The sequence below is a fragment of the Sesamum indicum genome, linkage group LG6 (genome assembly GCF_026168435.1).
Source record: "Sesamum indicum cultivar Baizhima isolate 11 linkage group LG6, ASM2616843v1, whole genome shotgun sequence".
Classification (NCBI taxonomy): Eukaryota; Viridiplantae; Streptophyta; class Magnoliopsida; order Lamiales; family Pedaliaceae; genus Sesamum; species Sesamum indicum.
Genome location: NC_142662.1, coordinates 24,717,992 through 24,745,521, shown reverse-complemented (window position 1 = coordinate 24,745,521; position 27,530 = coordinate 24,717,992). Strand labels below are relative to the sequence as shown.

The 27,530-nt window shown below is 36.7% G+C and overlaps 2 protein-coding genes across 12 annotated transcripts; both read right to left on the bottom strand.

Annotated features, from left to right (window-relative positions):
- Positions 1–36: 36 nt before the first annotated feature.
- Positions 37–4,427, bottom strand: LOC105163598 (uncharacterized). 11 transcript variants are annotated; one of them, XR_016065796.1, is made up of 6 exons: positions 3,870–4,427; positions 1,991–3,785; positions 928–1,586; positions 683–736; positions 517–590; positions 37–358 (listed from the first exon to the last, which is right to left on the bottom strand). XR_016065796.1 is itself a non-coding variant. In XM_088881199.1 (2 exons), the coding sequence occupies exons 1-2, from the start codon at positions 3,984–3,986 to the stop codon at positions 2,307–2,309; spliced, it is 1,596 nt and encodes a 531-aa protein (XP_088737325.1). In that variant the 5' UTR covers positions 3,987–4,427; the 3' UTR covers positions 1,861–2,306. The 11 variants fall into 11 exon arrangements, 1 of the variants encoding a protein (XP_088737325.1); XR_016065797.1 differs by having other exon boundaries at positions 517–1,165; positions 1,249–1,356; positions 1,524–1,586; XR_016065794.1 differs by having other exon boundaries at positions 683–1,586.
- A 2,775-nt stretch (positions 4,428–7,202) lies between these two features.
- LOC105163531 (callose synthase 3) lies at positions 7,203–26,622 on the bottom strand. Its single transcript, XM_011081921.3, has 43 exons — positions 26,362–26,622; positions 25,575–25,818; positions 24,624–24,724; positions 22,972–23,096; positions 22,757–22,850; positions 22,493–22,603; positions 22,274–22,390; positions 22,027–22,119; positions 20,947–21,038; positions 20,489–20,615; positions 19,136–19,273; positions 18,956–19,032; positions 18,789–18,882; positions 17,082–17,201; positions 16,867–16,984; positions 16,061–16,395; positions 15,917–15,969; positions 15,779–15,839; positions 15,374–15,455; positions 15,195–15,244; positions 14,985–15,071; positions 14,283–14,420; positions 14,095–14,189; positions 13,885–13,969; positions 13,227–13,387; positions 13,034–13,157; positions 12,828–12,928; positions 12,618–12,747; positions 12,379–12,530; positions 11,479–11,588; positions 11,281–11,406; positions 10,810–10,878; positions 10,498–10,684; positions 10,273–10,426; positions 9,949–10,068; positions 9,761–9,876; positions 9,583–9,666; positions 9,373–9,485; positions 9,055–9,284; positions 8,173–8,970; positions 8,026–8,076; positions 7,761–7,946; positions 7,203–7,683 (listed from the first exon to the last, which is right to left on the bottom strand). Exons 2-43 carry the CDS (start codon positions 25,765–25,767, stop codon positions 7,435–7,437), a joined length of 5,847 nt encoding a protein of 1,948 aa, XP_011080223.1. The 5' UTR covers positions 25,768–25,818; positions 26,362–26,622; the 3' UTR covers positions 7,203–7,434.
- Between the last annotated feature and the right edge of the window lie 908 nt (positions 26,623–27,530).

The following is a 27,530-nucleotide window of genomic DNA, read 5'->3' as shown; positions in this document are numbered from 1 at the left end:
TTTTCTTTTCTTGATAAGTAGTAACAATGGGGTGGGTGGTTGGTAACTCCATATGATGTCCTGTGACATTATATGATCAACAAAAGGTAACAGCTACACAACTTGTCCTCATTGTGCTGAGTCCGGCACATTCCAGACCCCTCCAACCCACCAATAAAGAAAAATGCTAAAGCAGCGTGAAAGGAAACAAACAAGAAAAAGAAAAACTAGTGCCCCCAGCATAAATACTTCAACTGAATCATATTTCAAGGAGATCGGGAATCTTTAATACTGTAGCGATTCCAATGTAACTGGAATATACATAAACTTTGAGAAGTGGGCGATTGTCTATACTCCGCTGACATGGAATGGGCTACAACTGCACAGAAAGACCAGAAGAATACCCATCTAGATTAATGAGAGAGAACTTCTGAGGAAATCAATGAAATATAACAGGACATGTGACATGTTCTGATAACTAAATCACGCATCGTTGACTGTCGATTAATGACAAGGAGAAAATAATAAATCTCTTACTTCTAACAAATGATGGCCTTCGCCAATGCATCTCCTGCACAATTTTCCTAGCCCAGCAAATGAATCATCAGTGTCTGATATTCACCAAAGGATCTCTTTGTTAGAGTAAAACTATGAAGAATGAGAAGGCATGCATTCTCAATGAATCAAAATCACCACATCCCACCAATTGGCATGGAATCAAACCCCAATCTGCCATTGTTTTGAAGATGCAACAAGACTGGCCAGCATGAAGAGAAGATGGACAAGTAAAAAATTTGTAACTGAGTCCTCCACTAAATGCAAATAGAATGGTGGGTAATCCCAGAAAATAACATCATCATGCTAAGTGTCAGAGCTATTTGACTGCACATCCAAAATCAAAAAATTGCATGACCAGAGCAAAAGGATAAAAAGGCAAAAACAGCTTACCCATGAGCTGGTCAATTAACTGCTAATTGCTCCATCCATGCACTGGAAAAGGTGCCCTAGCCACCACAGCAGTATATGGCATTTATGTTTAAACTGCTAGATCATACCTAAAGCTTAGCACGTCCTGGTTAGAAATAAAGCAGAGCAGAAAATTGAACTTATATGAAGATAGATCAATTGAGCTTCCATCAAGTCTGTCTTCCTGAATGTCATAGTGAACCAGCTTCCAAGTTCGCCTCTGTAGATATTAAACAAGTTAGTTCCTCACTGATTCTGAACAACCCAACCCTTGCATATTCAAAGAAAAAATTATCCAGTTACCAAATGGAAATGTCAAAGCATCAACTGCACAACATAATTTTGCTCAAATAATCTAACAGAATCTCAGACTTGAATCTGTTACCGATTTGCTAATAGACTTCCACAAAGCTGAATTTGTAGATAAGAACAAAAGGAAGAAAAACATTAGTGCACAACTCAAAAGTATGACGAGAAATCGTGAAACAAAGTTGAAGCAACTCAAGGTGATGACACAAGGGCAAAAATTTGTCTACTCTCCCCTACATTAATGCACCTCTAGATGGTTAAAGTACTACCTGAAGCCTTCTCATAAATATAAGGGTGTGTAAATTCGCACCAAATACTTGACTGTCCACCACCTGGTAGCACACAGATTAAGGAATCAACTTATACAATCATGCCCTAAGTAAAGAATCAACTTATACAGTCAAACCCTCAGCAGTAAGACTGTTAACGCCTAAATATTCAGTACTCACTACATCAGGTTATGGATAGCAAATCCTCTACGCCAGAAATTAAAGGATGAAAGCCAGAAGAAATAATCCAGAATAACAGAAAGTTGGGAACTGATATATCCCCACAATCATAGGGAAGTATATGAAAGTAGCACAATTCAGAAAGATTATTAAGAGATGACTTGAAATTCACAGGTCCATTACAACCAACTGAGAAAATTACATGCTCAAGTCTCAACAAAAGGAAATGGCTATCAACATCTATATCCATCTAAAAAGGTAAAGACTGATAACCTACATGTACTGACCTATTACAAAAGCACACACACAACGAACAGAGGAGCCAAGCATAGAATGCTGAGCTGCAGGACCTATGCACTGAGACCTTGAAGCAAGTCAAGAAAACTGAGAAAAATCAACTAAACAAGCTTCTCTCTTTGTTAGACTTGAGAGGCCTATCAATTAAGGAACTCTAACCAGATACCTACATGTCCAGACTCATTCTACCATGTTGAGATTATAACAATGAACCTAGGAGTGTGATACCCACATTGACAAGAGACAATTTCAAAAGTCATCACACACAGAGCTCATCCCTTAGCTTTCATTAACTTCTACAACGCATCAATTTGCAACATCACTCTGCGAAACCATGTTATCTTTTGCAACTCCAGTTTCTTCCATACAAATATCATCTCCAGCCACCCCATTTTCAGATGACCCTACATCAATGTTAATCGCAGCAATCACTTGCACATCCAGGGATTTGTCATTCTTCTTCTCTTCTATATCTTTAACAGCATCATTCTCTTCCTCAGCTTTATTTTCATTGATAAGCTCATTATTGTTATTCTCTTCTTTAGTTTCAACAACTGTAACATCATTATTATCAGCTTCAGCAAGTCCATCATCATTATCATCCTCTAGTCCCTTCCGAACACCAAACACAACATTTTCCTCTGTAGTTTCTGCTGCTTCAAAGCCTTCACAATCATTACCATCATTACATTTCCCCTTGGAACACCCATCACTAATCATATTATTATCTTCACTAGAATCTTCATTATTGTCCTCCACCAAATGTGCTTCTTCGCCGTGACTCTCACTTTCATTTTCAGAGTCATTCTCCACTACCTCCTCATTAATCACCTCCCCTCTGTTTCCCCTCCTCTCTAGAAACTGCATCCTCCTCCTCAAATCCCCCAACTCCCTCTCCATCAAGAACAGCCGTTCCTTCAAAATCAGGTTCTCCTCTTCCAATTGAGCGATATGAGTATCCTGATCATCGACCCGATTTTCCAACACATTGTGATAATCCATCCCACCAACATTGACACTGTTTGGATTATAAATCATCTCAAACCGGCTCAAATCATGGTCCAACCTCCTCTCCACCTCGACGTGTTCCTCCACATCGCTCTCACTCGAACCTCCTTCATCTTCATCCTCATCCTCATGAGCCTCCATTTCATGTCCAGATGACCTCAACCTAATCAGACCTTTCATAGATCCATATCCATCAACACCCCACTCTTCTTTGGCCATGTCCACCAAAACCTCCCTAGATGGGGAAAATATGGGAGTGGGCAAAACAGCGGGCGTCATGGGAGATGGAGAAACCAATGATGCAATACCACCACTCTTTTTGGCCCTAATTATAAAGGAAGTAGTATTCCTAGGAGCAAAGGGAGCAGACCTGGAATTATTATAATTATTATTACCGGCACCCGTATTCACATTTACACTATTGTTCTTATTAAACTTCTTCCTTGGAAAGAACTTCCGGGTTTTTAATCGATTCTGCTGCTGCAATTCGTTCAGAGTTGGAGGCTGATAGCTATTAAAGTTCATATTCCCTACACCTACACCACCAACTGTGTTAACACCTCCAGCAATTCCACCAGCGCTGGAGCCAGCCATTAAGGGTTTTTGCTGCTCGTTCCTCTTGGGTTTATTCACCTTCTTGCCCTTCCAGTTGCTCCTTGGACCCAGCGACTTTTTAAAAGCCGATAACGGTGGTTTCATAGCGCCAGGGTTAGAGCTGAGGTTTTGAAACTGCTGTGGTGGAGGCCACATGCCGTAACCCCTGTTCATCGGAACCATCTGCGGATAATAATTAATCAAGTGACTCAGTGGTGAAACAAATGGAGGAAGTGCAGAGGATTTATCCTGGTTAAACGGGATTACCTGCGGTTGAGGCTGGGGATTCATCTGACTCATACTCATCATACTCTGATTCAAGTTCATCAACTGCGGCTGCGGCTGCTGTTGCTGTTGATTCATCAGCGTTGCTTGCTCGTTCATTTCAATTGTCTGGCGCTTAGCAATAACCGAGATTTAACCGGAATACAGAAAAAACTCGCAAATCAAAAACCCCTGAAAAAAAATAATAGAAATTCGAGATTTAACCTATTATCAGAGGTTCAAACCTATCCGCACGTTAGGGGTACAAACTCCAAACCCTCAAATGTCAAAGAAACCGCCCAAAACAGAAATCAAAAACAAAAATCCACACCCTCGAAGAAGAACAGAACACCGAAGTTTTCTGAGAGATTTTACTTCAGCAATATTCAAATCCAAGATCGATAAAACAACAAATTGCAGAAAACTACAGTAGCCTCTTAATCTTGTTGCTTTTGTTACAAATTTCCTCTCTAAAAATCCATTAGAATTTCAAGTTTCTAATCCTCGAGTTCTGTGTATTTTCAGATGGTTCTTCCGTGACGTGTGGGGGCGATGAATCGAGGCCACGTTTATATATAGAGGGAGGGGGGAGGATCAACGGTCTGGATGTACGAAAGATCTACGAACGGCAGAGATTGAAGACGCGTGTTAAACAAGTCTGGAGTAGGGGTAGGATTTGGGGTTTCTTTGGGAAATACCCTTGGATTCGAGAATAATTACGTCGGTCGCCAATGACCCGATACGGCGCCGTATTATGCATCTTCTGAGGTCACGGGCTTTTTATGATTCCCGGGCACGAGAATCGTGGACTCTCTTACTACTTACCTTTCATTTTCCCCTTTTTCCTTTTTATATATTTTCAATATAAACACAAAAATGAAATAAAATTCATCAATATTCAATAATATATATATATATAATGAGATATATTTTTATTCTTTTGAATATGAAATTATTAAATGTATTTGAAATATAGTATTTTAAAGATGGGTAAATTAAAATAAACTCTCATGAGATTTGACATAATTACAAATATCCTCTCATTGTTTTAAAATTCACCAATATCCCCTAATGTTTCATGAAACTGTGTAATCCTTGTATAAAGATTCGAAATTGTCAATTTTGATCTTGTCATAAATTTTTTTGAAAAAATACAAATAAATATTATCCACTTTTAGTCCATAAAAAAAATTATACAATTTTAAAAATAAGTGAAACACAAAAGCACTCCGATTAATTCATCACAAAAAAGTAGATGAAAGCCTAATAAAGACTAACGGATTAGACTAGTTGTTCGACATACGTTAAAATTATAAAAATATCGATAATCTTTCAAACAATAAGAAATATTTATAATTATATCAAATATCATGAGTGCTCGATGTACGTACCCTTCAAATAATCTAAAATTTTTTGTCTTATGTCCCAATGAGTTTGATTGATTTATTATTATGAATTTGAAATCCTCTTTTTGCATTAGGTTAGGGGTACATTTAATGAACATCAAAACTTTAATTTGGACCTAATTGACCTACCAACTTCTTGTTTGCTCAATAATCCCAACAATAATGTGATATTCACCCATATAACTTTGTTAAAACCCAACCACCCAACTTTTTGATGCAAGACCAAATAAATAAATAAAAAATACAAAATAAATAAAATTAGGCAACCTAATAATGAAGTGGCTAAAGGACACTTTGTGATTTGGGGATGATAAAAAGCTGGGGAAAGTTTAATGATCTTTGCTTAATTAACATAATTTGGGGTAAATTATATTGATATTCTGTAAGTTTCTAATGTATTTCTTGAAAAGACTACGGATATAAATGTATTTATTTCTTAAAATTTAATGTAGAAACGACTCCAGAATAAAGTCGAGATTATCAACAAAAACCTTATGGCAATCAAATTATGTATATATATTATTGCAATTCTATTGCATTTAACAAATGTATAGGAAAGCAATGTCACCTATTTTATTAAGCAAAAAAATTAAATAATACATGATGTATGTATTAAATTAAATGCAATAAAAATATGAATATACAAATCAATCTGCATCTGATGGGTGCATGCATGCATTGTTTCACTTAAGGAATGTGATGCCGTCCCAAATGAATGTACACTTAAATTATTCCAAAAACAATTACATTAAAATATACACTAAATTACAGCAACTCCTCTTCAAATTTGATAAATTACAAATACCTCATCATTTTAACGCTCATATAACAACGACCTCATCCGTTTGATCTCCATTATAATTTCATTCATTTTTTTATGGTAAATTAATCAAAATATACTCTTAAATTATTAATTATAGTTATTTTTTATAATTTTTAAAAATATTTTATAATGTTTTACAGATTATTTACTCTACTCGCGCTCGTATTTTCTTTTTTCTTTTTTTAACATTTTTTCAACCTTTTTGTTTTAGAATCAGTCAGGGTAAAATAATAATTTCTCGCTTCACCATCTAGAAACTATATAATCATTTTGGATTTGAAAATAGTATTTGTAATTTCTCAAATAATAAAATAATTATTTATAATTATACCAAATTTCATATCAGTTAATTATAATTTTCCCTGAAGTATAACAATATAGTACTCACACCATGATGTATAACCCACCTACTTTTTTTGACAACACCGAAATAGTAGGTTCATGTAATAGAATCAAATTAGAACCATGGTCATGGTCAAATTACTACTGCAATGCTTTATGCACCATACCCTTTAATTATTATAATATCCCCTTCAATATTAAAAATTAACATTCGTAAGAAATGTTGAAATAAATTATTAATTAAAAATATATTTAATATATTCTCAAAAATAAATTCAAAATTTTGTTCTTACATGGGTCAATCCGAAATAAATACTTCAAAGAGTTGATGCCAAATTTTATAAAGACTAATACTCTACAAACCCAAAGGAGATTACGCATCAATATCAAAAAATATGCTTCAAGCCATTTGATTGAAACTCGAGGCAAAATTGCAGGAAATTATTTTTTGCGGAGATTTTATCTATTTTTTTATTTAAATTAATAAAATTTATTTCTCCATAATTTTCTTATCTTGTAATTGAATTTGACAGGAAGTTTTAAATGAACAGTGTCAACCATCCAACTACCCATTCTGTTGCATTCCGGGTGTAATGTCAAAATTCGAGGTATAGCGTTTTCTCTGTCTGAATAAGGCTGTTTGGTGGCGTTATCACCAAATTGAATGCATTTGTGTGAAGATAACGTTCAACTATTTACAACCCATTCTTGCATATTTGTGACAAGACGGAGTTGTCAGCAAAGCAGCTAACACTAATAGACAGGTTCAAAAGAAATAATTGACTATGTTTTCAGAGGTCATATGTATGATTAATAATTACACTAATAGCTCAAAAATGGAGCCCCCCACCTTTCAAAAATCACAAGGATACAACATCGGATCAGATCACATAGTCAATAAACATATGGCAATAAGTTACAAGATATTGATGGCAAGAAAATATTACCAGCGGTGGAACAGTAGTTTCTGCTCCTGATCTGGATCACATTCCTACGGCTACTCCTTGTTCCTGGAGGACCTGTCTTTCCTATGCCCACCAAGAATACGAGAAATCTGAAGACCTCTACTGAAAGCTTGGTTGAACAACATTCGAGTCTGGAATTCGGACACGAAAGGGAACCATGCGAGAAAGGCCACTGGTGTGAAGAGAAGCAATCCCATAACGATTTCATAGCCACGTGCTAGAGTTCGAACTGAGCCCCAGAATCCAGCTTTTTGGACGATGGGTTTGCATGCTTGTGCAATCTGTGAACAGTCAGTCATGTTATGTAATGAAAGAGAACTGGTGAAAGAAAGTGGGAGATGGACAAAATAGAACTAACCAGAAGCAAGCCCCAGCCGGTTGGCATGAAGGCAAGTATGCAGACAACGATGTCTCTTGGCGTCATGTGAGGGAGAGCGATCAGAATAGCAAGGATGGAGACGAACGTAACAAAGATCAAACCCTTGATGAGACGGAAGACGAGTTGGAAATTTGCGCTGAATTTCCTACGTCCCACTGATATCGTCTGGAGAAGAAACCAAGAAGGAATATAAAATTAGAACCTCAGTGCTAGCATTAGAGAGAATGTCTACAAATAGCCTCACCTTCATGACAAAGAGTATCAGGAAGATCACCAGCCATGATATGCCGTATACCTGTGATCCATTCGAGTATTATCAAAAAGTTCAGAAAAATCAAAGCCAACAAACATGAAAAAATTTGAGGGCCACAGAAGTTTCAAAACAACGCACCCAAACGCTTTTGGTAGTCCTGGTGATGTGCAAGTGATAGACCAGCCCATACTGATAAATGAAAAACCTTAGTGCTAGTATTATCTCAGCAATGATACCACGCTTTCCAGAATGACGGAGATGATCTTGCTCCTCCTCCCACCATGATTCCCAACTCTTCTCTGGAGGCACACCGATACCTCCTCTGTTACTGATCCACTTGTTCCAGTCAGTCCAATCATCAACAATCTTTTGCCACTCAAAACCAGACGGATTGAAGAGGAATGGAGCAAAGAGCCAGGTCCCCACCATAAACCACATGGATACAGTGATCAGGATATATGCAACCGCACCTCTGTAGGTCTGGCCAAATATTTGATAAACAAGAAGCAATATCATTAGCTCAAGCCCCTTAACAAAGTGGCTGCGAGAGTACAGCCGATAGTTCTCAGCAAATTTTGCATGGAACACGACAAACCCACGACCCGTGGCCCTATATTTTGCACCTCCATGGAGTAATGTCCTCCCGTAATAATGGGTCTTAGTTCCAAGTGAGAAGGTGAAAAACACGGGTGCCAACTGTAGCTGCATGAGTATGAATTCACTTAATGCAGTTCGGAAACCCTTTTCCAATCCAATTTCCATCATCATAGGAAGAGCCATCAGAAAGCCAATTTGCACAAAGGACTGAGAGGCCAGAGCAATTTCAAGAGACTTATTGTCTCGAATTCCTGGTTGTGTACTTAAGCCTTTTTCTAGACCGCTAAGAACAAGATAGAGGCGGCCATAAAGAAACACATAGACAGTGAGAACAGTAATCTGTGATGGGAAACAAAACCACGTTAGAAAGTGTGAAAAGAAATTCGAAAAGCAACTGTTAGCTAATGCATCAGTATCACATACCAAGGTACTGAAGTAGAAACCAATGGTGGTGAAGTAGCACGATAGCATTCGAAAGAAGTCAAAACGATGCCCCAGCCTATATAAATCACGACTCAATGTTTGTTCTCCATTTCCATTGGCAATTTTTGCCTCAAATAGAGAAATCTGATTAAGCCCTACATCCCTCCCTTTACCAACTTGTATGTATTCATGATGGGTTACATTGCCTTCACGAAGTGTAGAATTGAAGCCTGCACTTGAAATTACATTATTAACACAAGCTCCTGCCACCCACCAAACGAAATTCAAAGGGTTTAAAGAACAAAATTATGAGCATACCAGCAAATATGTCCTCACTCAGGTTGATAATCTTGGAAGCTTTGCTTACCCCACCTCTCGTAAGGTGAAACAGTCTATCAAATACATCTGGGTGACCATAGTGAAACCGAACCCTGTATGAATAGTAAGGAAATCAACAATTAGATGTTTTTCATGAACTTGACATGAACCGTGAATAATGAATAATTAAAAAGGAATGTGAAAACTTACTTAAGAGGGTTGGCCAGCAATCGCTGACCGATAGTAACAAAACTTGTTTCTTGATTAGACATAAACCATGCAAGAGAAGAAACACTGCATCATGTAGTAAAACAATGATGGGGTTAACTAATCAAGAACGAATAGATCATTTTCAGCCAGGACCTCTTAGTTTTGACAGAGCACACACCTTCCAGTGAAAATGTGTTCCCTCAGGCCAAGAATTGATGGGTGCCTAACATCATGCCTTTTAAGAAATTCTTGAAGCAAATTTCTCATTTTCAAAGCTTCTTCCATGTAGTTATCCTACACTTAGATTTTCATGTCAGGGCTCAGAAGAGAGAATTCAAAAAGCCAAATGAGCAAAAAATGCTAAACCTGATTCATATCAATTGTTTGTAAGCCTTCTCCACGTGTGAAAATAATCGCATGATTCTGATTTTCAGGCTTCCCTTCACCCAGGATAGCAGGGCCTGGAAGTTTTATACGGTAGATAATCTGCAGATGTAAATCCATCAAATCAACAAAAATCAGTTGCAAAAATAATGTAGAATTATGATTCTCCATCGTTACATGAATCTTCACAGTGCAAGAGCAACAGTCTAAAATAAGTCGTGAAAGAAAGGAGACATTGCATTGATAATCAATATTTCTGAAATTTTTTAGCTACCTATTATCTCATCTGGCGAAACATATCATTACCTGATCCAGATTCTGCCCTGGCTCTGAAGAATTTGACTTTGGCAAAGCAGCCTTCACTAGAGTGGAATAGTAAACCTTATCATTAACCTTCTTGGTTCTGTCTTTACTTGGTTCTTCAACTTCATCAATATATGCTACTCGAAGAGATGGATACCTGTACAGGAAAATGCATGATTAGGTGATGGAGATCACAAGACAACAACCTCATGGTTCTGCAACTCTTACGTTGTCATAAGTCTCAATATATCTTGTGCACGAGGATCTCCAGACCGTTTTTGTATACCGTATAACTGGCAAGACACAACATATGTAAACTTCATATCAGCCACTGCTTGACATTGTGTCCAGAGCGACCTCTCTCCCTTCATCTGATCCTCATTCAACTCAATGGCCTTATAGCCTTCCATTAAATCTGTTTAAGTTGAAAAGAGCAGCTGCTTACACACAATAGTTTGTACTTAAACAAGAAAACCAGTAAAAAAGGCATAAACTGCAAAATGTTGCTCATTGACATAACTCAGAGTCAACATATATTACCATCATCCTTAGCCATATCAAGAAATGCTTGGAGTTCCAGAGCTTTGCGATAATACATCATTCCTCTAACTGCCACAAGTTAGAAAAAACATAAGTCCAGAAAGATAGACTTTGTGAACAAATAAATTCAAAGGAACACCCACTCAAATCTAGCAGAGGCACTTCCAACCCGCATGACTTAAGTTAACAAAATCAAAGGCATAAAATGTAATAGGCATGCATGACTCTGCCAATGCCATGATGACCATTGATTAGCAGGTTGTATCACTATAAAGGAAACTCAGCATTATCACATGTTTAATTTGTTTAGGTCTCCTTTTATCCAAGGTGTGGTGTCAAAACAGAACAGGCTATAAAAATTGTCAACCTCCAATGGTTTCATTTCAAGCACCCGACACCCCGCCTAAAAATAAATGGCAAACCGATACGAGAGTGCAGATCACACAATGCTGAGAATTCTATTTATCCTACCAGTCCTGGTCAATGTTTGGCCCCTATAGGATGCCCACAGGCGTAGCTGTTCTTCCAATTCATCAGACCCTCTAAGTTCTTCTTCATTGGAACAGTCCACACGCTCCAGAAAATTGTTCCATTCATCTGCATGATATTAGTTTAAGGTCAGCAGAGAAGGAGAAATACGATACACCTGATAAAAGCCGAAACACAAACCTGGGAAAATTTTCTGCAAGTAAAATAGAATGGAAACACCATCCTCATTCGGTACTTCTAGCTCAGGCAATGAGAAGAGAACCTCCTCCGTGTAATATGGAGTCAAAACACTACATAGGAATACCACCAAACAAAGAATCAGCTTGCAGAATGGTTTCAGACATGTCCAGCAAGTGTGTAACTACTGATGATTTAGGCTTGTAGAATAATGTAATCGACCACAAAGTCAACCATGAAAAGAGAAATATTAGTATGGCGCAGGAGCCAATGCCATTGAGAAGTCACCAGGAATACATAAATTAATGGAAATCTTAGTTTAATACTGCTGTTAATGATATTTGATTTATTTACTCTCCTAAGATTTTGCACCAAATAATATGATTTAACTGTCAAACCAAGATGCAAGTGTTCATCGAGTGGGCGCAACTCTTTGAATTTTGCTAATATTATGTTGCCGCATTAATCACCAACCAATTCATTAAGAAAGTCCTACCAAGAGCTGTCATGCAATAAGGTGTAATTTTTCATATAACATAAACTCAAGTCTCCACCAATGTTTTCATTTCTCAGGATTTGTTCAACCAAGTCTTGTCAATTAAATTTACCCATAGCTAATTTCCCCTAATTTGGGATCTCCGTTGCACCTTTATTCTGGCGCCTAAATGCATTTGCTGGAGTAAACCCCATGTGTCTATGCAACTTAACCAGGATGCACGCATTAAATTATCTCCATTTTCCTCAGCATCAAAATCAATCGAGGATGAGCTGAAGGTAAAAAGTTCAAACAGACACATGGATACATGATCTTTCAAATCATATTCAATATTTGGGCAAATGACTAAAACAGATCTATTTGTGCCACACAGAGAAATGAAAGCGAAGGCATAGCTAACAACTCACGAGAAAGATAACATATTGCGGACTTTAGGAGCTGAAGGCATGTCCATAAACAAGGAATTGGAGAAGAAGGAAATACGCCTCCTGGCTTCTAAGTTCGATGGTACATCCATAGCAGATTCCTTCACCGTTAGCAACAAGTACAACCTCTTGATCTGTGTAGAGGGATAGATGAAAATCATAAACAAGTATAGATGATAAGAGTTAGTAAGTTACATCGGCAGAAGCAGACTTATTATTACCTTCTCTTTCCAAGCCTCCGATTCAGGAGCTGGAAATTTGATGGCACCAGCTGAAGCAAATAACTGATACTGCTGATCAAGAGGAACCATTCCTTCATGTCCCGACCCACCATGAATTGAATCTAACAAGCTATTTAGGAAATGGACTACAATAAGAACACACCATCCAGGCCTTAGAAGTTGACACTTGCAAGGTGAAAGAAACATTACTTGGATACATGATCTTCCATCATTATATCTCGGGTCACCACTTCCAGCATATCCTGGAAAAGAATGACAACTTGATCTCTGTCCTCCTGTTTATTAGCTAGCTGCAAAATGCCAGATTGAGTGTCAAGTTTATGCATGCATACTACAATCTTAAAGAGAAAATAAACTTCAAGAAGTAATTGCAGTTAAAACAGAAAAGTACCTACCAGGTATTTTACAAGCTTAACAAAAAGCTCATACAGACTTGGAAGAGCACTCATCTTATATTCAGTTAATAGATCATCCTCCTCGATATGCTTGTCAACTTCAGAAAATATGTACTCAATAACTCTGACAAATACACAAGTTGATTAGAATGAGTGAAGAAATGGGCTCAAACTGCAAGCAATGAGTACTTACTCTTTCTCTCGATTGCCACGAACTAAAAATTTTACGATGTTCCGGAATGAAGCGTAACACTCACAGACAGCAGAATACATATAATCATCGGACTTAATCCGCTTTTTCAGTTCGCTGTCCTTGCCATTACTGTCTTTAGCCATATCCACTGCTATTGGGATCTGTTTGATCCAATAAAATCAGTTAGCCAGACATTTTTTTTCAAATCTCAACTAATCACTTCCTTATCAAGTGATGGAAAAGAACCAAAATAATGTAAACTTAACATCAAACTGTTATCTTCTTTCAGAATGAAATACTTGGTCGTTTTACACCTTAAATAATAAAGCAGTGAATCTTGGGGATGGGTGTTTTTGCCAACAATATTTTGGGGATTACTTTAGAAGTATCTGAATCACCCTTCAGTAGAATATATTATTGTTTAAGGAGTACAACTCTCACATTCCTTTTTAAAAGTATTATAACTTTCTGATTGATCATGAACAACTGGGAAGAATAATTATTTTGTCCACCTTGGCTTAGTTATGAAGAGAAGTTTCTCCAATAGAGTCCAAAAATGCAGGTGACAAAGAAAAAATTACCGTGATGCCTAAAAGATAATGAAGAAACAAACACAAGGGAAGGGTTCTAATTTAAACAGAAAGGGTCAAAAGCAAACCTTGCTTGCAAGCAAAAATGGAGGCCACTGCATCAGCTCCAAATCACGATCAGCCCAATATGGAACAAGCAACAGATCCATTTCCCTAATAGTGGAATTTGCACAATCAAATAAATAGATATATGTCTCAGTTTTTTTCCCTTTTCATACCCAAACAAAACAGGATCAAAGAGAACCAATGACAGATTTCAAATTCAGACAGAAGATCACCTATTACTAATAAGATCCTCCTCTCTGAAACTTGTAATAATTTTGTTCCACAACTGAGCAAATCTTGCAGCTTCCTTTTCCTTACTGGATGGAATCTGCCATAGTGACATTAATACAAATAAATGCGAATTCCAGTAATGTCATGTATTACCCAATATATTAGTAAAAAAGAAGCTAAAATATGCTACCACTTCAAACTTCCGGGAAAAGGTGGCCTTCAGTCCTTTCTTTTTAGCTGGCTCAGCTTTCTCCTCTGGAATTAAACAGGCATTAAAAGCACCAGGCAATGACTGGAATCGGGATCTAAGCATTCCTAGCGTTCGAATCTAAAAACAAAAAGAAGACAAAGGTCAATCCCAAAAAGAGAAAAATAAATAAGCTTCTGCATGAAGGACAAGTCATTTTAAACATTCATCTCAGCTTTAGTTTTGTGGAAATATCTTATTACCAGACTCATGCCATGAACCGAATTGCCTTACACTAAAGCAATAGAGGAAACATTTGTTTTCCAAGAAAACTAACAACCACAAACAGCCCAAAATTCTTCTAGCAATAAGTCTAAAAATCTTTTTGGCCATACACATGTTGTTCATTTTCTGACCATGCTTGATGTAACATAAAAATGCTCTGTAACTAACACCAACTACCTGAAAGGGTAATAAATTTAAGTACTGCTACGCAGTGAGTCACGTGTATAGTTATGTTCATATTCAACTATGGGTATGCTTTTTCTTTCTTTCTTCAAATCCTAAGTAAGAACAAAGCTAAAGTATTCAGATTAAGAGTTCTGCCAATGCCGCAAGACAGCTTCGAGTCTCCAACAATCGACAAAAATCTAACAGATCACAGATGTTATGAAGGTTAATGTAATGAGGGGAAGTTGTCCTGACCTCTCCAAGGCGACGGAATGCACCATATATACCTCCAAACAGTGTAGAGAATATAGCATACCAGATCTGAGAATCCATGAAATAAACCTGAAAAGGAAGAACCCATAAATTGATGTTCTCCAAATAGAAAAGAAAACAAAAGCCCATATAGAGTACAAGTATAGCATCAAAAAGTAAAACGCAATACTGAAAATAATGCATGATACATACAAGAATAACTGGGGCCCAGAGCGCAATCACGACACCTATGTTGTTCTTAGCTGCAAAACACATCATATGGAAGTTCAATAATTAGCAAGCAATTACAGTTCCAAAACATCTATCCAACTGTCTCTATTTGTGCTTGTGTGTGAAGTAACTTAGCTGCAGATGGCAGCCTTCTTGATTACCTTGGGGAAAAAACTCATGCCACTGGTAGATTGATATATGAACATTCATGATAGCCTGTGTTGGACCAACCAGAGGCTTAATCTGCAATGGGAATATATAGTCAGCGAAATTAGTATAATGTCATCATGGATATGGATTATGAGAAAACAATCAAAACACAACAGGTCAACAAACAAATAGATACTTTTCCTCCCTTGAACGCCATAAATATGAATCTCATCCCTTAGCCAATGAAATGTGCTTAGAGCAAACCAAAATGCAATAAAACCAACACCAATAGAATTTTCAGCACTACAAATGTGATTAAATTGGATCCAACAATAGGAGAACATAATAGATCTTCATGTGCAGATAAAACGTGCATGAAATCAATACGAAATAAAGAAAATGGATAAGGGAGGCACCTCGATATAAAAACTGAAAGCCAGCTTTGTAATGATAAGAAGCACCCAGAATAGTGTATACCTAAGAATTCGAAAATGTAATAAAACATCATATACATGAAATATATAACCAAATGAGTAATGTCCTTGACACCTTACTTGAAGAGAGAAAATGTGCTTTCATGCATTCCCCTTCCAACATAGAGTCGAGGCTGCAAGATATTAGAGTAGAAACACAGGTTACAATCTGAATTCCATTCCAATTGACCGAAAACACGGTATCCACAAAGACCTATTCCTCACCTGTGACCACCACATCATTAGCATCACAATTTTATAATTGGAACTTTCAAGGAACCGGCGAATGAATGGAAAAAGGAAAAGCACGCCAGCAAGCATATTTGGCGACAAGTAGATAACTACAGCCAAGATAAATAACGAAGGAGAACTTGAACCGTTGCCAAACCAACTTTTGATAGTTTGAGCAAATCCAGGAGGATTCTCCCATGTATAAGCATAAGTAACAGGGAGGATAACCACCCATGCAGCAGCAGACACAACCTTTAGAATGTATCGTAGTTTGACATGGAAGGACATACTCCTTCTAGCTTTCCAACTCAGAATTACATCAAGGATGGCTGCACAAAATAGGCATATAATATCACAAGAAAGAAGCACACAATACTTGGTATTGGGATCTTCATAATATGACATAAAAATCAATAGCACAACCACAGATATACTGGAGCACCAACATATAGCTAACATCTTTAAGTGAAATCTTCCATTATTGCAGTCTATATGACAGATGGTAACAGCATAATTGAAATGTTACCAAGACATGCTAGCATACATCACCATGATTCCCGACCATGCCCATTTGGTATCACGACATTTTTAAGCCATTGAACAAAATATTTGATGATTTCCAGAAATAATTTGTTGTAGTACTGTGTTCTGTTGTCATTCTTTTCAGCACCTTTAGTTATCAACAGCAGGGCAAATTCATTAACATCAAGAATGAACAAATGAGAGCTACATATTATGAAATGCCTTCAAAAGCAAAAATGCATCATAAATGCGCCACTGAGCTAGAAACAATTACATACCTTGCCCAAGTTTCAGTATTGCAGCAGTTATAAAGATGCTTAATACTTTCTTGAAAACATCAGCATCAAAAACCGAACTTGGCTGTCCCGAACCATTCCAAGCAATAATGATCATGGCCTTGGTAGACAGAGATTCCCGACATCAACATTAACAAATAAAAGAACAGAGGGAAATGATCGCAGGAAAAAAAATTGAGATGTTCGAGGTAGCAAACCTGCAAGCACAATATGAAGAAACTCCACATTCTGTCAAAGCTTCTGAAGATATGCCAATATGATCGGATCTCGACAAAATTAACTTTCCCCATCCATCGGTCTCTCACAGGCCTATTTTCCTAAATTCACAGAAAATAACATTCAGTTTTATTAGAAGACACTGTGAACTAGGCTACAAGTAATCAGCCAAGTGATAATGACGAACATCAGAAAATGGACTCTCAATAAATGAAACTTGGGAATCTTCTAGTCGTCTGTGTAAATTTCTTGTGCCAAATATAGAAAAATAATCAATGACCCAGTAATCAGCCAAGTGATAATGACGAACATCAGAAAATGGACTCTCAATAAATGAAACTTGGGAATCTTCTAGTCGTCTGTGTAAATTTCTTGTGCCAAATATAGAAAAATAATCAATGACCCAGCAGGTTTCTCTTTCCTTTGTCGAGGGATTACATAAAGTTTAATTTCATATCGCATGCTTATCTGTCTGGCCAAAGCTTAGAACCTGGGTCACCTAGTCCTCTACCATTGTGAGCACGAAAATATCTAAAATGCTTAGGAGTAGGATCATGTTAGAGCGAATGAAAAAGTAAACAAAAGATAACAATATTGTATACAAAAATATATTGAATTAGTAATTCTGCTGTCCCCAAGATTATTGGATATCATTCACAAGTCAAAATGGCAGCTTTCCCAAGCGGACCTTAGAAAATTCATTAAAATGATTTGAGAATTCCGTGTTATCCAGCCTCAGCATTGCTTTGAATTAGTAATTCTGCTGTCCCCAAGAGTATGGGGTATCATTCACAAGTCAAAATGGCAGCTTTCCCAAGTGGACCTTTGAATTTAAAATGATTTGATATTTCCTTGTTTTCCAGATACAGCATTGCTTCTTTGTGGCCAAGTTCCAAGTTGATGTTGCATCACTATAGCCTATCACTAGCAACTTTCTCATCATGATCTTTCTGCCTGTTTTCAAGTACAAATCTTTCCTCCACTCCCCAGACTTCCATATCTCACCCAACCTCGGTCACCAAGAATATAATTATGTTCCCTTGAAAATGGAAGTCATAAGTGAAGATTTCAAAATATTAAGTTGTGAGTTGCCTGATTTCAGTTTGTAATTTGAGAATATACAGAGGATTGTATAGCAGCTTCCACCAGGTTACCAGGGCGCCACACTTCATTGAGATTGTGCTGCCTGGCTCGGCTCTTCTCCAAACAGTAGTAATCTAAGATGGCGAAGTATTATAAGATACAAATCCGACACTTGGATGCAATGCCACAGCAAAACTACAGTTTCATACCCACATCTCAATCATCTATGCAAGGGATACATCGATCTGATCTACAAGAAGCACAGGAGCAAAAAGAAGCTAGAAGTTCACTTTCTATCTGAAAGGAGTTACAGCCATCCACATTAATATGGCTTTAAATGTGATAGTACCCCACACGAAGAACATGATCAATCCCCCTGATTTTATGCATGAAACTCCCCAAAAGAAATATAGAACAGAGAGATGGTCCAAAATCATTTTTGTTTAAAGGGACATACAGAGGCTTTGCACAAAGAAGGGGAAATACAGAGCATTCTTCAACAGTGCTGGCAATTTGAACTCTTGGGCTCATTGTCACCACATTGCGAAAGTCAATCATCACAACACGTGTTTTCGAGAACGTGAAAATCCTCATGCCATACATACCTCATTCCTTTCACTCTGGAGTTGATCCACAGGCTTACAGAAAAAATCAGCATCAGCACGCATGGGCCAACCTAAACGGAAACAATCTACAGACCTAGATTTTTATAAAAAAATAAGTAAACAATTTAGACATAAGCAGATTTATTAAAATGTCGAATATTACTTACCAAAAGTATTCATTCAGATCATCATAATTTCTCCACTGCGAGTGTTTTGATTTTGCTTTTTTGCTTCTTGCAGCTTCCTGATAATCAAAAAGGGTAAGTTACAGTTAAGGAATAGGAATATTATCAGTTAAATAGTGAAATAAAACAGTAACAAAATTATCCAAGTAATACGAGCTATACCCTAGCAATCACTTCATAAATTGGAGTAACAACTTTTTTCAGGAAAGCCTCCTCCTCTCCTCCATAGGCTGGCTTCACATTTTCCCCAGTCATTGGACTAACATTTCCGGCAAGCATACCATAAAGTTCAAAAGCCATCTGACAAAGATAAAAAGCCAAAAGAATTACTTAACCAAGTCAAAAGTTGAATTATTTTCCCTTCATAAAGAAACCCTTCTCCAAAATCTGATATTAAGAAAATAAATTATTGCAGGATAACACCCCCTGTGGTAGCACCACCATAGAAATTGAACGAAAGCAACATACAGTTCCAATTGCAGTAAACAGAACCAGAATTGAGTCAATTGACAACCTTAAAACCATAGTACCTAGTGACTCACAAGAACCCTTTCGGCAATCTTTTCTCCCAGCACCATTTTTACTGTTCTGGTTTACCAGGGAAATATCTGGTGCCACTTGGCTTGACTAGTGCGCTCAGAGTTCTAAATTTGATCTATGTGACAGTGCTGGTTTAAAATCTTCATGCTTAGTTATTGTCAATTTGCATCAACAAAGATACTTTGTATCCTTTAGACACACCATCCAGTAAAGTGAAATGTGCAAAAATGTACTTACAGGCAAGAAAGCAAATAAACAGCTTCAACTAGCAATGACAATGTGATGAAAGCTCATTTATTTAGACCTACCCCCACAGCCATGTCTTGACAAGGAAGGTCCAACTTCTAAATATATCTTGGAGAATACACAACACGTTGCATTAAAGATACCTTTCAAGAATAACATAGTTGCTGTCCACTCCAGAGAGTATAAAGGTTGTAAATGACAAACTTCAGTACAAATAACCTTCCTAGTGAAAAATTATGACAGTGAGATTCGACTAGCCCATAAACCCAGAAACTCATTTTGTCTCACTAGCATCATATAGTAATACAATGTTATGTTAAATCTTTCATAGCAATCAAAGCTACCAACTCATATGTGCTTCAACAATCAACCATTATCTTTATCCATTGATTTAATAACTACACAAGTGAAATGGAACAATAAGAATTCACGTACAAGATTTTCCACTCGATCCCCTATCTAACATCAAAACTGATAAGGACACAGTATCATACTTTTCCAAAACATAGTATCAAAGGCATGCCAAGAAAATAGAGAAAATAAGCATCTGAAAGCATTCACGATGATATCTATAGCGCACTCCGACATAAATCTTAAATAATACATTCCCATGTGCAACAGTATCATATTCTTTTGAAAGCATAATATCAAAGTAAAATGCAAGAAATCATTCGTCTCTGTTTTCATCCTGTTTAGTTTGTGCAAAGGAAATAAATTCTGAAAGCATACATGATGATATATGTAGCAGAGGCACTCTGGCATGAATCTTAAATTGGCAGCCTCTCCCCAAATAAGAAGATACAGTCCCATATATAACAATTTACGCTGTTGGACTTCTTGTTGTATAGTGGGTAACCTGTGATTATATACAATCAACAAACTGTCAGCAACCTACCAATGCACAAAGAACAAGTCATGGTTAAACCATATTTTCATCCATAGATATCTAAATAAGAGATTAACATCACAGGAAAAATTACAAGATTCTCTCCAAAGCCAATAATTAGATAACATGCTCCACATCTCAATTGCAATGGAAAATATTAAGACACAAACTACACTACTAGGACAAACTTCCATGATTCAACCCCATTGACATGAATATTGACAGTAACCAAACCTAAGGATTACGAGATCTTCATAGAAAACATCACTGCTGAGTAAAGATCCTTGAGTTAGAAGCATACCAGAGGCTACTTTTGCGATCCAAATACTTGCACCACTTCTTATAGTTCTTGAATAGCTTCTTCATCACTTCATCTAGAGCACGCTCATCCAACTAAAAGCACATAAATTGTTAGAATTGCTTTACCACAAAAAAGTGAGATAAGGATGGATGCCTACCGCCATCCACCAAGAGAACCAAAGTAAAATTAGAAACAGCCTAGCTAAGATATATTTTAAATGTAGTTATAGCTTAATCCGTGTTTTCAACATCTTAAATTGTTGTTCGTCTGGTCGAAGGGCAAAGCTTAAATTAGTCTATAATGAGGCAAAGAATCCTTAGCCAGATCTTATAGGGTCATGAATATTTGCGAATAGCTCCTATGCCTCAAGGGATCAAGCATGTAGGCCAGTTAAGTGGTTGCCAAAATATGTTAACAAATGACAAGGCATCAAAATGGTATCAGGGCACCCTGATGATGCAACCAACTCAAGGAATAGTGGAATTGCAACACATGGCCTTTAAATGGGTGAGGAATATGGACGTAGGCAGCGCTTTCATTGGGCAAGGTCGGCACCGTGCATGACTCATGGCATAAAATGAATGACTTATAAGGTTTGCAGTAATTCCTAATAGTTAACATGGGTAATCCTTTTTTGCCTGATTGATGGCAGCTGTCCAACATATTGGCAAGGGCAACAATCCATGTTAATACAGAATTCATTTACAAATGAGCCCCCAGCTTTTAGATAGTGAAACCACATATTGAACAGGATAAACTGGGATGTGAAAGGCCATCTGTCCACATTACCCCATTATAAGATTGACAGAGCTCCCATCATTATACGAAACAAATGCATTAACAGAATAAAATATCAAATTATGTATATTAATTACAGCATAAGCAAGACTATGTTTTCTTTCGAGACAGCCTTAAGAGAACAATAAGGAATGCTCAGAACTTCCAAGAGAGAGAAGAGGTAGGAGAAGCTTTTATCGTCATTACATTTGAGTTCATGAAAGGACGAATTAAAGTGATTCAGGAACCCTTGCAAAGGGACGAGAACACCAAAAGACAGAAGACAGTTGCAAGAAAGCAAACCTTGGGTTGTTGATCTGGCTTTGGAAACTGTCGTATGTGTACATTTGCAAGTAGCAAAATCAAATGCTCCCTCTGATTTGCCACGTTATCTTTCTGCAAATCAATAGCCAATAGCAATGGGATTCAATGGGACATTTAGGTTTGTAATCTCAATATGCACAAATCCTTACTCTTTCATCTGATGCATGGAATATGTAACAGCAAGTTATCATCATCATTTCAAGATGGGATAGACGGTAGCTTTTACCTGAAAACCAAACATAGCTTGAAGCCAGTCAAGTATATCTTCATCCTTTTTCTTCTTGTAATCCTTTGGCCAAGGAAGACCTCTGGTATTCCGAAGTGCAACTACAGCGGCTTGAATCTGCAGGTTAAGGTCATGTCAAGTAACACAAAAAAGCAAAATCATCAAAAGAACAAACATAAGCAACAGAAAATCAAACAAGGAGATAAGATGACTCCAAACCTCTGGATATTTCATGATTGCCTGATTTGCACTATCAGGATCAAGAGGCAGAATATTATAAGGGACATAGATTTCTGTCTTCTCTGCCACTTTATCATGAGTCTCCAATATCTGTGGAAATGAAAACCAATGAAACATTCATGTTCAAGAAAAAAAAAACAATGAGAGACATTATTGATTCGGCTTGAGGGTCATCCATGAAATCAAGTGTAGGTGAAAGAAGACCAGACATGGGAATCACATCAAACACAGGATTGATATTACCTCACGATCAACTTCCACAGCCTGTGTCTGATTAACTGCTTTCAAAACCTCAAAAAGAACATTAGCCGTTTGGTATGCTTTTGTCAGCTGTGCACTGCCATTTTCAGAAGTTAGATCCTAAAGAACAACAAAAGTTTACCAAATGATAAACAATAAATTATATACAACATTTGCACCTTGAAAGAAGGAAGGATGAATAATTGATAAAAACTCACCGATCAGCTTTGTCAGCAGCATTTTGCAAAGCTTGGATATACTTTCTGTAGTAATGCTGATAAAAGCTCTGCATTTCACGTGCATCACTTTTTTTTACTCTTCCCATTAGGGTGGGATCATTTTCCTGTAAACAGCAAACACACAAACAAATTTTAAAAAATTGGAAGCATGTTATATTTAATGAATAATTTTTCCCAAGAAAACTAATAAAATAGGAGGCTCTGTGAAGTTCCTTCTGTTATAGATAACATATAAACCATTGCAACCATGCAATAACCTGTTAAACTTAAAAACAACTGGCAGAACTTCCACTTGGGAAGTGTACAAGACCATGGAATTAGGGTCAATGTGGAAACATGCCATTTCCTAAAATCAATATCCAGAAAAAGTGTTGTCCAAGCGAGCCCAAGAAGGATGCCTACACTTAACACTATCTGACTGAGACTTCAAAACTAAGTCAACATGGAAGAGTTCTCCAGTCATAACAGGTTAATCAACTTAAAAATTGATCTACAGATTCTTACCAGGAAAGTTGATGATCCTCTAACATGTTAGAATTCATCAGACCAACAGTTTAACACTTCTATTTTACATGTGACTTACAAGGATGTACTTGCAAATAGACCGATGACACCCAGAAAAGTAAATTCAAATTGCTTGCAGTAATAAGCTTTTACACAGCACCAACTTTATATAAAAAACATAAAAAATGAGGAGTTTGGTAGAATGCTAAAACTAATACATCGCACTATACGAAATTACGAATAGTTGGACCTTTTTCCAGATTTACTCTGTAAAACTTGATTTTTTCATAAATGTCGTAAAAGGAGACCATGGAACTACTTTGACATGTTTTAGCATACTGACAGAATATAAGTAGTGCTCACTCTAGTCTTTGATATGAACAATACAAAGTCCATCAAAAAATTTTCAGCAAAACAAAATTATACTAAAGTAATTGTGGTACTGATATCATGAAGCTCCCAAACTCTATTCTCTTGTAAACCTTACATTCTTCAGGTACTATGTGAAAAGTAAAGTAGCTTTCAACCAGATTTTGAAACTTGATCCCAAAAAGAAGTGGGTAAGAAAAGGCAGTTTTTCTCTATATTTATTTCTATAGCTTGCAATCAGATAGTGAAGGAGAAAATATCCATCATATCACGGAAGCACCTTGGTTAGTCTAATTATTTATGTAGTGGTCCATTAAGTATTTAGAGAAATAAAGCTAAAAGGAACTAAACATAAAGGGTTCATTTGGATCTTTTCCAAATAAATCAAAAAGGTCCCAAAGAATTGGAATGCCACGATCCAATATTCTTTCAGCATCTCAGCCTATTATTAACGTGAAGCAGAACATACTTACCCCATTTTCAATCGTGAGACATCCATCCCATTTTCCCATGATAACAAAATCACTAATAACTGATGAAACAGAGAGATGGATGCAACAACCGTAAGATGGCTATTGATAATAACTGTTGCTTCAGGAAGCAAGAACTAGCCAGAAATTCCAAATAGAGTACTCTTAACAGTATAGAGTCTTACTTCTACAGATTGTTTAAAGCATATGTGACATGCTTGATTATGTAAAATGATTCTAATGCACCAAGTAGATCATTCAAGCACCCAACAAACTTTTCATATTTACCCTTTCAAGACGTTGCAAAAGAGCTGTTTTAAATTGACGAACACCACGTCCACTCGAAGTGGGATCCAACCTATGGGCTTTCTCAAAAGCATAAAACCTACCTGCATAAGTTATACATTAGTGTTTAAGAATTCTTCAACCACATGACAAAAGCACAATCATTAAAAGAACTTCACAAAAGTTCACTTAGCCAATGCAAGAGCACATAGAGAAGATAAGACAGAAAAAAGATAGGTGAAAAAAACAATACAAATAGAATAAATTTAAAACATATAATTCAATAGTTTACGTGAATTCTATAAACCACAGGTTATCAAAACACACAAATATTAAAAATAGAGGGGATACAGTAGCTTTTGAATTGTCTTTGACCAGAGAAAATGGCAAACATATCTGTAAGTTTTAGGCATTCGAAAAGGCTTTAGCAATTGGGAATAGGGAAACTCTGGAATTGTTGAACACTAGCAACTGCTGAAAATGGTGATGCATCTTATTTCTTGCAACCCCAAAAAACAATGCACATGTTGAGAAACCCATTGGACTTTTGTGACTAAAAGATAACGGTGATTAACAGAAGCAAGGCACGAGAATCCACTGAACCAACCCACAGTAAATAGCTGTAAAGAGCAAACAGGCGGAATTTACTAGCAATGACTCTTAAATAAAGAAAATGCAGATTCATGGGATATCTTCTTTTTCCTTCAGCAATGAAAGTCTCATGCTTTGAAGAATGCAAACTAGACAATGTCATCTGTCAACAATCTAATTTTCTGACCCTCGACATTAACCCTACTAACAAAATTACACAGGCATGAGGCAAGTCCCTTAAAGCATCAGAAAGTAAAAAATGCACAGCCACATGACACCACATACACATATATCTGAGTTGTCTGCAGGGGAAGGTTTGTGCATTGTAAATACTATAGATATACAAAATCATTTAACGCTTACAGAGGTAGGCAACGCGAGGGTTGCTTGGCTCGACTTCATTGGCAACACGAAGAATGGGTGCAATTTCCACCAGAGATGAAGGAACTACTTCACTGTCAAAAATAGACTCCCCAAGATTCCCCACCGTCTGCGTGCGTGTGATCCGCCGCTGCAGTTGCGGATTCTGCTGTGTGGATCCTCCACGTGATGACATTTTACTTTGTTTCCCCCTTCCTCACCCAAGTATGTAACCAAGAAAATATCTCTAGACAAAATTTAATTTATTATTAACATTCTAAAGAAACAAATCCATGATAAGATAATGCAGTTGTTATCCATACAGAAACAACCAAATCTTGAAACGGCAGTGTCGCGGATACTTAGTATCGCTAATGTGAGAGTTCATGGAAAAAATACTGCAGAAAATCGTGACATACTCAAACAGACAAACCAAGAAAGCTGAACACAATCCTTTACCAGGATAATGAACTAAACTTGATCATTATTCAAACAAGAAAACAACTTCAGGGCCCTTCCTTGAACACCCTCTTACACCTTATACCACCCAAGAACCCACTCCCACCCCTCAAAACTAAAACAAAAGAAAAAGAAGGCGCACACACATCTCAGAACTCAGACAGCAAGTTGAAGTACAGCATAGAATTACCAGCACATAGGAAACAACTACTTCAAGAAACCAACTCAAACCCTTCTCTCTCAAGCAGAAGCAGATCAACAAGACTCCATCAACAATGACATTGATTCGCAATAACTAAAAAAACAGAAAAAAGAAGATACAGAAACACACCAAAAGACAATCATTAAAGTTGGATATTCCTCTCTTTCCGCATTCCTTCCTCACTCAAAGCTACGAATCTTGAGGCAGAGATAGTTCCCCAAAGCAGAACGAGTTCCGAAAATGGCAATGCAGCCCAGCAACCCTAAGAGAGAGAGAGAGAGAGAGAGAGAAAGGGATGAGAAAAAAAGGGCAGTGGGTTGTGAGGGTGCTGTGGCTTTAAGCAAGCTACTTAGCAACAAAGCAAGAAAAAGAGAGAGAGAGGAGAGAGAGAGTAAATATGGAGATGCAACCAACGGTAAGTAAATTAGAAAAGATATTGTGATTTGTGAGGGAGTGGAGAGTGGGGCCTCTGTACTATGGTTTTCCGTGCCGCTCGGTGCCCCTGCCTTTATCCTTTATTACGAGACTACCACTCTGCCCTTCCTAGGAAAAGACAAATGTCTCGTACTTATTTAAGTCCTACACCAAAAAAGTTGAAGAAATAAAATAATAATTAAAAAAAGAAAAGAAATTGCCTTTTAGTGTGAGGATGGATCTACAAAAAGATCAATAGAATAATTAAATTAATTTGTGATGCAATATTTTTTAAATTGTAATTTAAATTTATACATATATATGTGAGTTTAAGTGATTTTTTTATTATTTATGGTTTAATAATTCAACTATACAGTTCCTTAATTACAATCATTTAGGGATTATTACAATTCTCTTTTTTAAAATTTGATGTAATTATACATAAATTCTATTATTTGAAAAACATTTGGAATTTTCTTCCATATAAGAAACAGGTTCATATATTAGTTAAAATTCATTGATTTTCTTGATATTAACAAAAAAATTAAATAATAATATTTATCATTGATTGACTTATTACTTATTTATTACAAGTTAAACAATTTTTTTCTATCTAAATTGCCATTATAATGGTGAAGATACACTCCGTACATGTATTAACGTGTGAAAATATATAAGGATAATTTGATCATAAAAAGATTTATTTAGCTTGCAATAAATTAGTAGTAAGTCTATTTGAAATAAGATAAATTTTTATCTGATTTTTATTAATATAAAAAAGTTATAGTAAGTCAATTTTTTTTTTAGCCCTATTGACGGCTACGATGGTTGTCCCTCATGCACTGTTTAATTTATTTATAAAAATGAATATTTAGTATATTCTT

Bases quoted from the DNA above. Each gene is read 5' to 3' on its own strand.
- LOC105163531 (XM_011081921.3), bottom strand. From the start codon at position 25,767: ATGTCATCACGTGGAGGATCCACACAGCAGAATCCGCAACTGCAGCGG. The intron at 19,274-20,488 runs GTATGCTTTCAG...TATCTTTGTCAG, and splicing joins TCTGCTACATATATCATCAT to ATGGCTTTTGAACTTTATGG. The intron at 9,285-9,372 runs GTATGCTCATAA...TTTCAAGTGCAG, and splicing joins GAGTGAGGACATATTTGCTG to GCTTCAATTCTACACTTCGT.
- LOC105163598 (XM_088881199.1), bottom strand. From the start codon at position 3,986: ATGAACGAGCAAGCAACGCTGATGAATCAACAGCAACAGCAGCCGCAG. The intron at 3,786-3,869 runs GTAATCCCGTTT...TATTATCCGCAG, and splicing joins ATCCCCAGCCTCAACCGCAG to ATGGTTCCGATGAACAGGGG.